Genomic DNA, 15,161 nt, shown 5'->3' on the forward strand with positions numbered 1-15,161 from the left:
CAAAAATGTGCCTGGAGGCGTCCGGCATGGCCCCCACAAGCAGGACAGGGGCTGTGGTGGCCTGAGAAGCTTCAGTCTGGTCGAGCACCGGTTTATTCAGCACGGCCAGCCCCGGGTGGCTCCAAATATTTTGGCGTTGGCTTGCAGGACTGCGTGCGAGCACATCGCTGGCGCTGGCCCAGGCGGCTCCTTCCCCTGCCCCGGCTCCCTCGGCGCGCACGCCCTGCTGCACGCTGACTCAGCACCGGAGAACCGTCCCTGGGCTTGTTGTTTTTGAGCGAACTCTTTGGGGTTTTTTTCAGCCGGATGTGACTTTTGAGATCTATTTTTCTTTTTAGAATAACAAAAGGGAAAAACAAGGAAAAGCTTTTAAAAACAGAGGGGAAATGTCAGGAACACTTTGGAGGGCGGAGGGGTGGCCTTTGGCCCCAAACCGTTGGGTTGGGGTGTTTCTGCCCAGACCAGCTCTTTCCACGTAGGCTTTTTAATTCCCTGAGTGCTCGCGGCCGCTGAGGAGATGATGGCTAGCAAAAGCAGGTAGCCACCGCTGCCATCATCTAGCCATGAACATGCCAGGTGGCCAGACCTTCTCTGCAAGCACCCTTCCAAGAGTTGGCATCCTTCACACCAGCCTTGGGAGACCACAGAGCTTGTTTCACTACCAGTGCCTTTGTTGCCCACGCCTGGGTTTCTTCCCCCTGTCTCCCACCTGGGTCCTCTGCCACCCCCCGAAGGTGGGACAGTGGCTTTGGGGTCCTGGCATGCCATCATCCAGAGCCTGCGCTGGGGGAAAGGCTTGGCTTGGGGTGTCCCAACCGGGAAGAGCTGCTGCTCCTCCTCCCGTGACCCCCTCGGGAGCAACGAAAGCACCCAAATCCCCCAACCCAGCAGCCTGCAGATGCCCAGCCGATGCAGACACCCAGCCCCAAAGGTCCTGCCTCACCACGGTGCCACCTTTGGTCATCCTCGATGGGGCAGGACAACCCTATCGATGCCCCATCGAGCGTGGTACGTCCAGTGCCTTGCCACGGCCACAACCCCCCACATGATGGGGGCTGGTGTCTCTCCCGGGGTTGTTTCCTCCAGAACAAGGATTGTGCGTCCCCAGGGGCTTGGTAGCCCCAAAAATCTGGGGCTACCCCAGTGCCACGTGCTAGATGGACTGTGCTGCACCTGGCTCCTGTGTGGACAGACAGGGGTCTGTGTTTCCATGGGGTGAATGGGGAGAATCATCAAATCACAGAAGGGTTTGGGTGGGGAGGGACCTTTAGAGGCCACCCAGCCCAACCCCCTGCCATGAGCAGGGACACCTTCAGCCAGAGCAGGTTGCTCAGAGCCCCGTCCAGCCTGGCCTTGGGTGTTCCCAGGGATGGGGCATCGACCGCCTCTCGGGGCAGCCTGGGCCAGGCTTTCACCGCCCTCAGCGTGAACAATTCCTTCCTTCTCTCTAGTCTGAATCTCCCCTCCTTTAGTTTAAACCCATCTCCCCTTGTCCTGTCGCTGCAGGCCCTGCTAAAATGTCTGTCCCCTCCTTTCTTATCAGCCCCTTCAAGCCCTGAGAGGCCGCAATAAGGTCTCCCCGCAGCCTCCCCTTCCCCGGCTGCACAACCCCAGCTCTCCCAGCCGGGCCTCGCAGCAGAGGGGCTCCAGCCCTCGGAGCATTTCTGTGCCCCCTCTGGCCCCGCTCCCACAGCCCCGTGTCTGTCCCGTGCTGAGGAGCCCCGAGCTGGAGGCGGCGCTGCAGGGGGGTCTCACAGAGCGGGGCAGAGGGGCAGAGCCCCCTCCCTCGCCCGGCTGCCCACGCTGCTGGGGATGCAGCCCGGGGCACGGCTGGGGGTCTGGGCTGCGAGCGCACGTTGCCGGCTCCTGTCCAGCTTTTCACCCCCAGCACCCCCAAGTCCTTCTGGGCAGGGCTGCTCCCCACCCCTCCATCCCCCAGCCTGGGCTGATCCCGGGGGCTGCCCCGACCCCTGTGCAGGGCCCTGCACTTGGCCTTGTTGAACCTCATGAGGTTCACAAGGGCCCATCGAGGTCCCTTGGACGACCTCCCGTCCCTCTAGAGCACGTCAACCCACCGCTCAGCCTGGGGTCATCAGCAAACCTGGCTCCCACCACAGGCCATTGACGAGGATAGTAGATAGCGTTGGTCCCAGTAGGGACCCTGAGGGACACCTTGCGTTACTATAAATAGTGCCCCTGGAAAAAAAAAACAAACAACCACAAAGATAACGGAGGGTTTTGCCAACTGGGAGGCTCGGGCTGGGGACCGGACCCCCACCCCATCCCGGAGGCCCCAACCCCGGCACGCAGCTTTGGTTTGCGACGACGGGGAATTAGGACGCGCCATGAGAATTCACACCGAGCGGGAGAGGCTGGGATGGAAAAATGTAAAATTCCAAGAGTCATTATTTATTCTCGCGCGTGGGGCGTCCCAGCCAAATCGGGGCACCCGAATGTGGTTTCACAGGGGGTGCTTCTCCCCTCCAAGCCTTCAGGGACACCCCGACAGGACTAATCCCCAGCACCCACGTTACCAGTGACTGATCACAGGAAAACTTTGCAAAGCAACTCTATTTTTGCAGCATTCTCGCTGCTTTCCTATCGATCCAGACGTCCCTGGAGCCGGTCTTGCTTGAATTCCTGATCTCCGACACCGGGCTATGCCGGGAGGGTCTCAAAGCCGGTTTGGGGGTGGGGGGCTATAGGATGCTGCCGTTATCTCGCTTGTCCAGGGGCATCCTTCATCCCCCACGGACAGCTTGAAGCTTCCAAGAAGCAAAATCCTTATTTCTAGTCCATCAGTTTGTTTTACTTAAGCATGAAAAATACAAAAATCTCCAGTAAATCTCCAAAACCTCTTTACAATACAGCGTTTAATGTGAGCGAATATAGATTTTACCAAAATGAATACGCATTCCTATTAAGAAGGATCGATACAATAGTTAAGGGAGGGAATTTTCCTAATGGCTTTATCCTGGTGATGCAGCGATGCCCGTGGTTGGAGGGGATCCACCGAGGCGCCGGTGCCGGTGCCGCTCACCGCGTCCCTGTTTTTGCAGGCACGGGGAGGATCTGGATGGACGACGTCTCCTGCAAGGGGACAGAGGAGAGCCTTCTGCACTGCAGCTTCTCCAGCTGGGGCAAAACCAACTGCGGCCACGCCGAGGACGCCGGCGTGAAATGCCTGATGCCGTGATTTTGGGCGGGGCGGGGGGGGAGATGGCACCCCCAGGCTGGCTGCGGGGGTCCGGGGAGGCTCGGCCCACCCCGTGGATCTCACCTGTGCTTCCTGAAATGGTTTTATTATTAGAGAAATAAATGCCTTTTTATTATTCTCTACCCTGCTGGTGCAGCCACGCTCGGAGGGGGTGGGGAGGGGTTCAAAGAGCAATGGGGATTCATGGGGGTCCGGGGAGGGGATGAGGGGGGGACTATAAATACAAACCCTGGGTCTGGCTCCCACCCACAGAGACACCCTCCTCCCAGGGCTTGGGGACCCCTCTGAGAGCCCCAAAGGGCTTGGGGACCCCATGAAGGTCCCCCAAAGGATTAGGAACCTTGGTGAACCCCAGAGATGCCCCCCTCCATGACCTGGGGGTCCTGCAGAGACCCCCCCAAAGGGGCTGGCAATGCCACGAAGATCCTGCCAAGGACTTGGGGACCCCACAGACCCCCAAACGTCCACCCCCAAGGGTGTGGGGAACCCACGGAGGCCCTTCCCCACAGGCTTGAGGACCCCATGGAGACCCCCACATGGGCTTTGGGGACCCAGCTGCATGTTAGGGATTCCCCGAAGGACTTGGGGGCCCCAAACAGGCTCCCCCTAAAAGCCTTGGGAATCCCACAGAGACCCCCCCCCAAAGTCTTGGTGACCCTGGTGCCCACCCTGGAGCTCCGAGGACCCCTCTCAGATGCCCCCCAAGGCCTTGGGGACACAACAGACCCCCCTAGAAGCACCTGGGGACTTTTCCGCCCCCCCAAAACTCCCCCTCGGAGCTTGGGGACACCCTGAGGCCCACCCCGACAGCGCCCCTAGACCCCGCCCACACAGCCCCGCCCCCGGCCTGACCACGCCCCCTCCTCTGCGTTTCGCCATGTTTGTCCGCGCGCGGCCGCTGTAGCGGAGCGGGGCGGGGGCGGGGCCGGGCCGGGGCGGGGCCGGAGCGGGGCGGGGGCGGGGCGGGGGCGGGGGCGGGGCGGGGGCGGAGTCGGAGTTCCCGCGCGCGCGATTCAAACAGCGGCGGCAGGTAACGGTTGTGGGATCGGTTTGCGGGTAATTGGGGATCTCCGGCACTTCCAGAGAGGGCGCCCAGGGGTGCTCCCCTCACCCCCAAACCTGGGGTCCCCCCTCGGCCCCAGGGACACACAGCCCCACCCCCAGAGATGGCACCCGGGGGACCCTCCTTCACCCCAAACCTGGGACCTTCTGCCACCCCCAGAGATGTCACCCAGGGTGCTACCCTCACCCCCAAACCTGGGGCTCCCCTCGAACCCAGGGATGGCACCCAGAGAACCCCCTCACCCCCAGAGGTGGCACACAGGGACCACCCCCCTCACTCCCAGAGATGGCACCCAGAGGTCCTTCCCTCACCCCAACCCTGGGACCCCCCTCATCCCCAGAGATGGCATCTAAGGATGCCCCCCTCACCCCCAGAGATGGTGCCCAGGGACCCCCCTTCACCTCAAACCTGGGACCCTCTGCCAACCCCAGAGATGGCAGCCAGGGGTCCTCTCCTGCCCCCACCCAGACCTGGAACCCCCCCCTCACCCCCAGAGGTGGCACACAGGGGTGTTCCCCTCACCCCCAAACCTGGGACCCCACTCACCCCTGAGATGGGACCCTCAGCCCCACCGTGCCCTGGTGCTGAGGGGGGGGGTGGGGGTCCCTGTCCTAGTGGGACCAGCCTGGGGACACTCCCCCCGCCCCCAGCTCCTGCTCCCCAGTCCTTCTGAGCGGTTCCCCCCAGCATTTCGGGGGGGCGGAGGTGTAATAACGTCCCCCCTCTGCCGTAGGCGTCGGGACGGTTTGCAGCGATGGAAACCTTCAAGTCTCACAACAACCTGTCCCACGAGGAGAAACCCGGTGAGTCGCGTTCAGGTGCGAGCCCTAAATCTTTCCAGAGGGGCTGGCGGGGAAAGCGGGTGCTTTGCTGGGGGGTCAAACCGGCCTCTCAGGGCGGGTGTCACGGTTTCACCCCCGTGGGCAGCTCAGCCGCTCGCTCGCTGATCCCCCGTGGGACGGGGGAGAGAATCACCAGGGTAAAAGTGGGAAAACTGGTGGGTTGAGATAAAAAACCAGTTTAATCGGTAAAGCAAAAGCTGTGCGCGCAAGCGAAGCAACCTCGGGAATTTGTTCGCCGCTTCCCATCGGACAGGGGGGGTGTTTGGACACCCCCGTCCCGTCTAGCGGTGACTTGGGAAGGCAAATGCCATTGCTCCGAATGTGTGTGGTCCCCCCCCTTTCCTCCTCTTCCTCCCCAGCTTTCTTGCTGAGCGTGATGTTGGACGGCATGGGACGTCCCTGCTCTCAGGTGGGGTCCGTTGTCCCACCTGTGTCCTTTCCCACCTCCTCGGGAGAAGCAGAAAAGGCCTTGACGCTGTGTGAGCGTGGCTCAGCAATAACGAAACCATCCCTGGGTAACCCACAACGTTTTACTCTCACATCCAAAACCCAGCGCTGTGGAGAAAATCAGCTCTGTCCCAGCCAAACCCAGGATAGTTGCTCAGCCTGGAGAGTAGATGGGACCAAAAAGCTGCGCCTAAGATCAGGCTTGAACGTAAAATGCCGCACAGCATTCACAGGGAGCTCTCCTGGGTGAGGAGCCTGCTGAGGGCGGTAGTGACAGCTCAGTGGGGCTGGTGTTTGGTAAGGAACTGGGGCAGGGGGTTGGAAAGGACCTTCTCTAACATCTGAAACTCGTTCTGCACATAGCACGGCACGTGTGGGAGAGCGGTTTGTAATGAGAGAGCATCAGAGCTCCTAGTGAGAATCATGGAATCGTTAAAGTTGGAGAAGACCTCCAGGATCACCAAGTCCAACCCCAACCCAACACCCCCAGGCCTCCCAAACCCTGGCCCCAAGTGCCACGGCTGCACGGTGTTTGCCCCAGCCCCGCTGCCCTTCTCTGGACACGCTCCAGCCCCTCCAGGCCCTTCTTGTCCCGAGGGGCCCAAACCTGAGCCCAGCACTCGAGGTGGGGCCTCCCCAGGGCCGAGCACAGGGGCCCCATCCCTGCCCGGCTCCTGCTGGCCACCCCAGTGCTGACACAAGCCCGGGGGCTGGTGGCCTCCTTGGCCACCCGGGCACTGCTGGCTCATGCCCAGCCGGCTGTCAGCCAGCACCCCCAGGGCCTTCTCCGCCGGGCACTTCCCAGCCCCTCTGCCCCAGGCCTTGCACAGGGAACCACAGAATCAAAGAAAGCTTTGATTTCTAAGAAACACTTCCCAAGAAATCAAGGGAAGCTGCGAAGCTGCTGCTTGCTGTTTGATCTGCTGCATGGGGCTGGGTTTCTCTTTTCTTTTTAGACAGGGGGCCAGTTTCCGTCACTATCCCAGCCTCTCCCTTCATGCAGAAGCTTGGATACGGCACTGGGGTCAGCGTCTACTTGATGAAAAGGTATGTGTGAGAGCGCAGGGGCGAGGCGGTGCTCCGGAGTGGGGCTTGGCATCCTTTTTTTTCTTCTAGAATAATATAGGGGATGGAAAGCGATTGAGCTCTGAGCAAGAAAGTGCCTCCCGCACCCCTTCAAATGGGCGCGGGCTTGTGGAAGGGCTGTGGGATTTCCAGCTTTCCCACGTGTGCTGGATGCGTCGGTGCTGGGAAGGAGCCTGTTGTTTTGGGATGACCCCATCAGCCATTCCCTAGCCTGGAATTGAGGTGTTTGGGGGATGTTCCTGGCTCTTTTTTGGCCTCCTGGGCAAGCTGCTTCCTTCCCTGAGCCTCGGCTCCTCCACCTGGAAATGAGCATCGATACAGCCTCCTTTTCTAAAACGCTTGAAAATTCAGTGGAGGGGCGCTGTATACGGGCGAAGCGTTGCTCTGCACCTCTGCGGTGTGCACATTAGCAAACTTTGGTTTATTTTAGCATTGGTCTTTATTAATTCCACAAAATGAAGGCGGGTGCTCTCCAGAATAGCTCCTCGGTGACCTGTGCAAGCTTTAACCGTGGTGCCGCTTACAAAGAGAGCTGAGACGTGTGGGTTTTCTCCTGCAGATCTCCCAGAGGTTTGTCTCGCTCCCCTTGGGCTGTGAAGAAAATTAATTCCAAATGCAACAGGAGCCAGCAAAGCATCTATCAGCAGAGACTGAACGAAGAAGCCAAGATCTTGAAAAACCTCCAGCACCCGAACATCGTGGGTAAGTTTCCAGCACAGCCTGCGCCGCTTAAATTGCAAACCGAGATGTTGGAGCCAACTCTGGAGCCAGCTGATGGCACACGAGGCTGCTGCTGGGTTTCTCTACCCTCCCTGGCTCTGGGCTCCTCTCAAACCGAGGGCTGGGGGCTACAGACCTCCTCGGCTGGCTCTGGAAGTCTGGAGCCCTGGGGCGTGACAGCTGGGAGAGCGCACAGGGGGAGAATCACTGCGTGCTTCCCCATCCTTACCCTTCTGAGATGGGTTGCTGGGCTGCCTGTGCCTTTTGTAGGATCATTAAGGCTGGAAAAGACCTAAGATCAAGTCCAACCCCCAACCCAACACCCCCAGGCCTCCCAAACCATGGCCCCAAGTGCCACGGCTGCACGGTGTTTGAACCCCCCCAGGGACGGTGACACCCCCACCTCTCTGGGCAGCCTGTGCCAGGGCCTGACCCCTCTGGCAGGGAAGGCATTTTCCCTCACACCCAACCTAACCCTCCCCTGACGCAGCCTGGGGCCGGTTCCTCTCGCCCTGTCACTGGTGACTTGGGAGCAGAGACCAGCCCCCCCCTCACTCCAGCCCCTCTCAGGCAGCTGCAGAGAGCGAGAAGGGCTCCCCTCAGCCCCCTCTTCTCCAGGCTAAACCCCCCCAGCCCCCTCAGCCGCCCCCCAGCACACTTGTGCTCCAGACCCTGCCCCAGCCCCGCTGCCCTTCTCTGGACACACTCCAGCCCCTCCAGGCCCTTCTTGTCCCGAGGGGCCCAAACCTGAGCCCAGCACTCGAGGTGGGGCCTCCCCAGGGCCGAGCACAGGGGCCCCATCCCTGCCCGGCTCCTGCTGGCCACACCAGGGCTGACACAAGCCCAGGGTCTGGTGGCCTCCTTGGCCACCCGGGCACTGCTGGCTCACCAGTGCCGAGTACAGGGGCACTGGATAAGACTTTTGCTACACCATTATGCAAAACACTGCAATTGATAACTCCACCTGAAGGATATTGTTTACAGACAGGACTAAAACGTGGAGGAAGAAAGATTTACCTGAGACCCGATTACTTAAGCCCATATGCACATCAGTCTTTACCTTTGTGAAATGGCCCCTGTGAGACAAGGGCTTGGCTTTCCCAAACGTCCCCCTGCTCTTTGTCTCTTACCTCTGCAACTGGAGATATGGGCCCTGCAGATCTGCTGCCGCTCTCCTCCCTCCTTTCTCCTGCAAAGATCGGGGTGAACCTCCCCGGTGCGGGGTGCGGAGGTGACCTGGGAAGCAACAGGGTGGGTGTTTGTGGGCTTTCCTGGAGGAGGGAGCTCCTTTACCTTGCCCAGGTCTCCACGGACATCCCTGTGGCTTCACCTCGCCATGTAAAGTGTGAGCCGGGTCCCCCCGGGATGTGAATTTGTTTGGGGTTGTTGCAGCTCCAAATGCTGTGATTCCATCGGGCCGACGAGCCCGTGGAAATGCTGGTGGCTGCTCTGGCTCTCTAACAAATCGATCTGTGTTGGAAGGTTACCGTGCGTTCACTGAGGCCAACGACGGAAGCATGTGTCTGGCCATGGAGTACGGAGGAGAAAAATCTCTCAACGACTTAATCGATGAGCGAAGCGCAAAAGGGTTGGGCGCTTTCCCTGCTGCCACGATTTTCAAAGTCGCCTTGAGCATGGCGAGGGGGCTGAAGGTACGTTGAATGTCCTGCGTGGAATCGCGTACGCTGGTGACGCTGGAAAAATAAATGAATTAGGTGTGCGAGAAGGCCCCGCCGGCAGATGGAGAGCAGATGCTGTGACGCTTTGTATAAGGCCTTGGTGGTTTGTTTTTACCAGGGTGCTGGACAGACTCAGGTGAAAACAGTCCTGAAATTTGAGATTGAAGTAATAAAAAAGAGACACAACAGGGTTTTTGTCACAAATATCCTGCTGCCCTCCCCTGGGGCTACCTGCTGGCCCTGCTCGCTAGCCGGCTGCTGGCTCCTGCCTCCTTATTGCTGCGCCAGGCGGCTGCAGGAACCTGGTCTTGGCAGTGAAAATGCATAGCCGATGCCCGTGGCTGCCGGCTGGTGCCGCTTGCGTGCCTCTTGTCGCCGAGCTGCGGCGTTGTCTTTAGGGGAAAAGGGGAAATGGAGATGGTCTAAATCACAGCACGGCTTCTGAGCCTCCCCCCGGGCTGTGCCAGCCTTCAGGGTAAAGCAGAGGCTGCCCCGGCAGCGTGTCCTGTGCTGTTGCTGCCGAGGCGACGCAGCTCTGAGCTCCCAGGAGCTTGGCCGTCAGCTAATGCTCACGCTTCGCCCCCCGCTCTCAAGTGCTCGTTGCTGGAGGCGCTTCTCGCAGCCTTTCACTAAAAGGCTCCAAAACTAGGCCGGGTGGAACAACGTGCCCTGCATTTTTTACGTGTTACAGGTAGGTGTTGACCCATCCTCGAGGTTTTAAGGTTAAAAATGTTAAACATTAAGAAGTTGGTGCTTTGTGGTCCGAGCCCGATGGTTCTGCCTCTCCGTAGCTGTATCTGTAAGCAGGTGTTGATGGCTCCTCTCTGCCTTTTAGTATCTTCACAACGATAAGAAGCTGCTCCACGGAGATATCAAGTCTTCAAACGTGGTCATTAAAGGCGACTTTGAAGCCGTCAAGATCTGCGATGTGGGCGTGTCCCTGCCCCTGGATGAGAACATGACCGGTAGGTCGGGAAGGGGACCGGGATGCTTGGTGGCTGCCGGAGTCGGTTCTGGGAGCCGAGCGAACGCGCTGACCCCTCCGTGCCCGGGGAGGGAAGGGCTGGCTCGTGGTTTGCACCCTGCGTGGGTGAAGGGGATCTCTGGAAAGCCCAGCTTTAATCTTCCAGCCTTGTGACGTCCGTCTCGTGCCCTTCCACGCTCGTACGTTCACTCCCGTGGGCAGCAGCGCCGTCGTACGCGGGATGCTGGATCGGGCCCCCTTGAGGAGACGCTTTTGCCAGAGAGTTCAGTAAATGAATCTTTCTCGTAGGGTTAGAAGGAAGCACGGGCCAAATGCAAGCGTTATAAAGACTTCATGTAAACGAGAAGCAGATGTCTAATGGCGTCGTGGCTTGGCTGTGAACAGCAGGAATGTGTTTCGGTTAATTACAAGAACGCTTTTCTCTGCCGCTTTACACAGCGCTTGGGCCTGCGACAGCCTCATGATTTATAAAGCTGCTCTATTACATTTTTTATTAGTAGCTGTTCACTTTTATAAGGAGCAAGAGAGCTGGAGGCAGCGCCCCAGCGTAATCTCCCGGAGAAGAGAGTGGTTAAAATATCACTTTCTGGGCTGGTGTAACAGGAAGAATTCTTCTCCACCCAGCCCTGATCTTGGCTTTGCCTCCTCGTGGTCTCGAGGAGACGACGAGCACCCACCGATGGCGAGGAGGCCGGGTCCCCGTCCGTGTGGCAGCCAAGGATTAAAGTGCAACAGCCTGTGAAGTGCTGAGGGATTTTGGCGTTCGCTTCTCGTTACAAGCTGGGCTTTGAAGATCAGCTCGGCAAGAGGAAAGTTTCTTGAACAGCTGAGATTTGCTGACAGCTCCGGAATTTGCTAGGGAGAGCGGGGGGGGATATGTGGCACCCTCCCCTTGGGAGCAGTGCCTGTAGTTAAGAGAGGGATATAAGGGATCAAGTCAGAGCTGGTGCTTCCTTCATCGGGCTGAGAGCCCATCGCTTCAACTCTCCCAAGGCTAATTAAGATCAAGGAGGCGTTAAATTGAACAAACTGGTGAGAGCTTGGTGTGTGCTGAGGTAAAGAAAATAGAAGGACTGCGTGGCTGGCAGGAGGCTGCCGGAGCCCCGCGAGCACCAGCTTTGTCCCCGCCGGCGTTGGGCTGAGGAAGGCGCCCTGTGAGGGCTGGCACCGTGGTCCTGCCTCCCCGGGGGGTCCAGGCTGGGGAAAGGAAACGCCTGGGTAAAACGCAGGTAATCTCTCAGTTCTCTCCGTGCTCTGCGTCACCTCAGACGCTTCCCCGTGAAATCTCCTCGCAGAGGTTTCTCCGCAGCCCCTGATGTGCGTTGCTGGGCTTGCGGAGAAGCCCGAGTCCGGCTGTGTCTGGCAGTGCTGCAGAGCAAACTGCAGGTTACAGGGGACTCGAGACTACACAGAAGTGAAAGAAAAATGGGTTCAGGCCCCCAAAAGATCCTGCCCTGTGGCTTTAGCAGGCCCGAGCTGACCGACAGGCTAAATCCTGCGTGGTGAGCTGTGACTGTGTCTTGCTGTGCCTGCGGGCACTCAAGCTGTCTCGTTTCCTTCCAGTGAGCGACCCAGAGATGTACTACATCGGCACCGAGCCCTGGAAGCCCAAGGAAGCTCTGGAGGATGACGGCGTGATCACCGACAAGGCCGACATCTTCGCTTTCGGGCTGACTCTCTGGGAAATGATGACCCTCTCCGTGCCCCACGTCAACCTGGGCGATGACTCTGATGACGAAGGTTTGTTTCTATACTTTGCTGGTGAACAACAACTCCTAGAAATGCTTTCCTCTCCCAGTAGGATTGATTTTTACAGCGTGTGTTAGCACCCCCACAGTGCTGGGGCTCACTTGGATGCCAGCCGAAGGGCTGCATCCGATCTGTCTGTGCCTGCTGCGTCTCCCAGCCCGGCCTGCCGTCCCGGGGAGCTCGCTGGGGAGCGCGCTGCAGCACGGAGGTGCTCAGCACCGCCCCGAGGCTGCTCCGCAGCGGGTGCAGGGGGCTGGGCTGCTTTCACCTTCATTTAGCTTTTTAACTCCAAATGAGAAGTGGATAAATGATGGGAAATAATCACTGCAAACCAGCGCTCTTGAAGCGCTCCAGCTGCTCGTCCAACAGCTGGAGAGAGCTCCTTGAAATTTGCTTGTCAAGATTCCCGTCAGCACGGTTTGGTAGGTTTGAAAGATGTCCCTGAGCCTGGCCGCTGCTCCCCCGAGAGCCCCGCAGTGTGCTGGGCCGTGCTCCCGCTCCGTCCCGCACCCACGCGGCGTAGGAGCAGCCCGCCAGGCTGTGGCTGCTTGGTGGCTGCTGCTTCGATACTGCCAAAATGATGGGGCCAGAAGAGCTTCAAATTATACTGGGCTTGAAATGGCTCACAAAAAAGTAGCTGAGGCAGCTGAGACTTTCAGAAAGGAGAAGCTCAAGGAAATGTGCGGTGCCCAGGCCAAGGGTGCTCGGGGCTGGACCCGGGCTGCCAAACACCTGCTCCCTCTGAGAAAGCACGGGGGCGGCAGTTTGAGTTACGCTGGGCACCTCCTGCGAGCCCAAGTGGGGATTTGTCATAGAAGCATAAAATTGTTTAGGTTGGAAAAGACCTCCAGAATCAAGTCCAACCCCAACCCAGGCCTCCCAAACCATGGCCCCAAGTGCCACGGCTGCACGGTGTTTGAACCCCCCCAGGGACGGTGACTCCCCCACCTCTCTGGGCAGCCTGTGCCAACCCCTGACCCCTCTGGCAGGGAAGGCATTTTCCCTCACACCCAACCTAACCCTCCCCTGACGCAGCCTGGGGCCGGTTCCTCTCGTCCTGTCACTGGTGACTTGGGAGCAGAGACCAGCCCCCCCCTCACTCCAGCCCCTCTCAGGCAGCTGCAGAGAGCGAGAAGGGCTCCCCTCAGCCCCCTCTTCTCCAGGCTAAACCCCCCCAGCCCCCTCAGCCGCCCCCCAGCACACTTGTGCTCCAGACCCTGCCCCAGCCCCGCTGCCCTTCTCTGGACACGCTCCAGCCCCTCAAGGCCCTTCTTGTCCCGAGGGGCCCAAACCTGAGCCCAGCACTCGAGGACTCGAGGTGGGGCCTCCCCAGGGCCGAGCACAGGGGCCCCATCCCTGCCCGGCTCCTGCTGGCCACACCAGTGCTGACACAAGCCCGGGGGCTGGTGGCCTCCTTGGCCACCCCCTCGTTTGGAGTTGCACCCAGCAGACAAGGCAGAGGCAAGGGGATGGGATGGGCAGGGGATGCTACAGCTGCCTGTAGACAGATCTGCACCCTGGAGCGAAACAGAGCTAAAAATCCTACAGCCTGTGCTGGGAAAACCCCTCTTGCTCCAGCCTTTGCGCTGGCACAGACCTGCAGGCTGGTTTGTGTTTTCTTGCTTGGTCTCCAGGCAGCAGGGGCATTTTTTTCCTCTCTCCTGCTCTCCACATCTCCTGGCTGCAGAGATTTTTCCCAGACAGCTCTGCAGGGGTGACTCAGAGCTATTCTGCTGAGAGAAAGGGTTTAGATACAGCTTCAAAATAAGTGACTTAAGCCAAGGGGAAAGTAATGATGTGTCCCAGGCAGTAATTAGTGCTAACAAAGGAATAGCCAAGCTGCCACCAAGATCATGTCCCACCGCGCCCCTGCAAGGCAGGAATGGGGGTGCTGGTGGACAAAAAAATGGGCCGTGAGCCAGCCATGTGCACTCACAGCCCAGAAAGCCACCCATCCCCCGGGCTGCATCCCCAGCAGCGCGGGCAGCCGGGCCAGGGAGGGGGCTCTGCCCCTCTGCCCCGCTCTGTGAGACCCCCCTGCAGCGCCGCCTCCAGCTCGGGGCTCCTCAGCACGGGACAGACACGGGGCTGTGGGAGCGGGGCCAGAGGGGGCACAGAAATGCTCCGAGGGCTGGAGCCCCCCTGCTGCGAGGCCGGGCTGGGAGAGGCTGGGGTTGTGCAGCCGGGGAAGGGGAGGCTGCGGGGAGACCTTATTGCGGCCTTTCGGGGCCTGAAGGGGCTGATAAGAAAGGTGGGGACAGACGTTTTAGCAGGGCCTGTAGCGACAGGACAAGGGGAGATGGGTTTAAACTAAAGGAGGGGAGATTCAGACTAGAGAGAAGGAAGGAATTGTTCACGCTGAGGGCGGTGAAAGCCTGGCCCAGGCTGCCCCGAGAGGCGGTCGATGCCCCATCCCTGGGAACACCCAAGGCCAGGCTGGACGGGGCTCTGAGCAACCTGCTCTGGCTGAAGGTGTCCCTGCTCACGGCAGGGGGTTGGGCTGGGTGGCCTTTAGCGGTCCCTCCCCACCCAAACCCTTCTGTGATTCGATGAGTGGCGCCTGGGGTACAAAGCCCCATGATCCGAGGGGGCAGAGCAGTTTCCAGCACCCTTCTCACCCCCTTTTCCACCTCCTTATCCAGATGGGTGTTCTGATGAAGGGGACAGCTTTGACGAGGAAGCATATTATGCAGCCCTGGGAACCCGCCCTGCCCTCAACATGGAGGAACTAGATGCCTCCTACCAGTGCATGATCGACCTCTTCTCTGTCTGCACCAGCGAGGAGCCCAAGAAGCGCCCCTCGGCCGCGTGCATCGTGGAAGCCTTGGAGGCAATTCTGCCCCAGGAATAAAAGCCTCGGAGCTCCTCCACTCGCACTGTGGCGCTTTGCTGCCCCTGAGCTCCATGGCAGGGCTGCAGGAGCTCAGGGACTGAATTTAGAAGTTACTCCTGCAGCATCTATACTTCTAATAGTAAAAACCAGAGTCTAAACTTATGAAAAGCACTAATCCCTAGTTTAAGGAGATTCCTCTAGATCCCCTCCTACCTGGATTTAGATCCTAAATAAGCTACATGGTCTGCACAGTACTTGTGCTTTTAGCTGTCGTGTCACAGCAGCTTTAAAACTCTTCCTTTGATGTTGGTGTTGGATTAAAAGTTATTTTGTTTTCTTAAGCACCGCTTTTACACTGAGATTTTCTTTTCCTATGGGGCTAAGGAAAACAACAGGTTGGTACACAGAACGGTACTGCGTAGAAGAGGGTGCAAGGTTAATAAAAAAACAATTTATTGGAGATTTATTAAAGAAAACCCTGGTGGTTTGGGAAATTCCTGCCCTTGGCTGCCTGGAAACAACGAGGTTGCAACACATACT

General features: G+C 59.0%; 2 protein-coding genes across 7 annotated transcripts in view; both read left to right on the plus strand.

Moving 5' to 3' along the window:
* Nucleotides 1-3,339, plus strand: part of SCARA5 (scavenger receptor class A member 5) — a 38,196-nt gene extending 34,857 nt beyond the window's left edge. For all 3 annotated transcript variants that reach the window (XM_064448373.1, XM_064448372.1, XM_064448374.1), the window contains exon 9: nucleotides 3,060-3,339. In XM_064448373.1, coding sequence (XP_064304443.1) covers nucleotides 3,060-3,196 — 137 coding nt within the window. In that variant the 3' untranslated portion in view covers nucleotides 3,197-3,339. The remainder of the gene's footprint in view (nucleotides 1-3,059) is intronic.
* Nucleotides 3,340-4,194: 855 nt separating this feature from the next.
* Nucleotides 4,195-14,962, plus strand: PBK (PDZ binding kinase). Of its 4 annotated transcripts, none has more exons than XM_064448375.1 (8): nucleotides 4,195-4,247; nucleotides 5,014-5,098; nucleotides 6,526-6,616; nucleotides 7,215-7,357; nucleotides 8,858-9,027; nucleotides 9,890-10,019; nucleotides 11,603-11,779; nucleotides 14,431-14,962. In XM_064448375.1, the coding sequence occupies exons 2-8, from the start codon at nucleotides 5,035-5,037 to the stop codon at nucleotides 14,637-14,639; spliced, it is 984 nt and encodes a 327-aa protein (XP_064304445.1). In that variant the 5' UTR covers nucleotides 4,195-4,247; nucleotides 5,014-5,034; the 3' UTR covers nucleotides 14,640-14,962. The 4 variants fall into 4 exon arrangements, with proteins under 4 accessions (XP_064304445.1, XP_064304447.1, XP_064304448.1 ...); XM_064448377.1 differs by having other exon boundaries at nucleotides 5,014-5,083; XM_064448378.1 differs by lacking the exon at nucleotides 4,195-4,247 and adding an exon at nucleotides 4,251-4,273 and having other exon boundaries at nucleotides 5,014-5,083.
* Nucleotides 14,963-15,161: the final 199 nt, after the last annotated feature.

The sequence above is a fragment of the Phalacrocorax carbo genome, chromosome 3, assembly GCF_963921805.1.
Source record: "Phalacrocorax carbo chromosome 3, bPhaCar2.1, whole genome shotgun sequence".
NCBI classification, from domain to species: Eukaryota; Metazoa; Chordata; class Aves; order Suliformes; family Phalacrocoracidae; genus Phalacrocorax; species Phalacrocorax carbo.